The 1272-nt window shown below is 59.0% G+C and overlaps 1 protein-coding gene across 1 annotated transcript; it reads left to right on the top strand.

Moving 5' to 3' along the window:
• Positions 1 to 239: 239 nt before the first annotated feature.
• INS49_005835 (uncharacterized protein) lies at positions 240 to 650 on the top strand (the record flags this gene model as incomplete). The annotated part of the gene is made up of 1 exon (XM_043166612.1): positions 240 to 650. The coding sequence occupies one exon, from the start codon at positions 240 to 242 to the stop codon at positions 648 to 650; it is 411 nt and encodes a 136-aa protein (XP_043027756.1).
• Between the last annotated feature and the right edge of the window lie 622 nt (positions 651 to 1272).

The following is a 1272-nucleotide window of genomic DNA, read 5'->3' as shown; positions in this document are numbered from 1 at the left end:
ACTTGCGCTTTTCATCCACTGCCTTGGAGCTGGCCGCCGTCACTACTGCACTTTCTGTGCACGGTAGTGTAGTATCACTTCTCCTCTGCCTCAATTTCAAAGCAGGTAGGGACCACGACGTGCGTTGATCGTGCCCTGATGTTCAGGAACACCCGCGTCGAACAGGGACCAGAGTGCCTCGGAGGACAAGGGACAGCTCAAACCACCGATGCTCAAAGCAGCCTGAAGGCCGCCGGAACATGGCATTCTCAACATTCCTCACCACGGTCCTGATCGAATTCTTCGGTCACAATCTGCCGTCCCGGCCTCCTTCGTCGCAGGAGGGGGCGTCGGTGGGGCCCGAAACCTCGAACGGTGTGACGGAAAGCATGGGTCTCATGGCGGACTTTGCGCCACCTGCAGGCCGGGGCCCACTGATCGCCACTGGGCTTGCCGCTTTGGCCCCAAGCTCTTGGGACCTAGACATTTCAGCCAATAGCGCCCCCGGCGCGCCCTTCGTGATGGTTGCAAACGTTTCAAGGCAGTCGGGCTCTGTGGAAGCCCTGTGGAAGCTCTGTCAGACACGACGGAACGCGACAGCATCGAGGCGGTCAGGCGGTCAGTTTGGAGAATGTTCCGTGTCTGGGACAAGACAGCTCAGTGGCTTGTGAGCCCGCTTAGCATTTCCGTGAAGTTTGAATAGACTTCGGCGTCCCGAGTTCACCGGTTCTACTGTAGGTGCGTCTTCAACTCCGAACACGACTTCCAGGCTCAGCATGTCTCGCAGAGTTGGCTCTGTGCTCCCTCGGCTTGTCCATGGCACCGTTCGACAGTCTGATCATTGCATGTCTCGTGGCCTAATCACCTGGGATTCCCAAAACCTTCAGGCCTGTCGCAACCCCAACCGCAATCCAACTCTCGGAGAGAGCTCCGTCAGCCAGCACGGCCAAGCGCTCGAGCCCGAGAACTCTTCCAAAGGTTCTCAGGAGGGCTTGGAGCTGACAGGGGCCGGAGCATTTTTGCGGAGAGCTTTGTCCGGAACAAGCCTAGTCTTGGACCACACGATGCAGAACTCAGCCGTCAATGACGTTGAGCCGCGTTTCAGTGACCAATGCCACGCATCGGGTGGCCTGGTGTAAGATCGGGGAAGTTGAACCAAGAGTAGGCCTACGCTGGTGCCTGTGCCCGCAGTTTTGCTGAGTCCCACCGTGGTGCCTCCCCAGGGGCCCCCAGACAGCCCCCCACAGCGCGCTGTCAAACCCACTCCAGAAATTCTCACAGTGTCTCCGCCCC

The sequence above is a fragment of the Diaporthe citri genome (assembly GCF_014595645.1).
Source record: "Diaporthe citri strain NFHF-8-4 chromosome Unknown scaffold_2, whole genome shotgun sequence".
Taxonomy (NCBI): Eukaryota; Fungi; Ascomycota; class Sordariomycetes; order Diaporthales; family Diaporthaceae; genus Diaporthe; species Diaporthe citri.
Note: the sequence above shows the minus strand (reverse complement) of the source record. Positions and strands in the feature narration are given on the sequence as shown.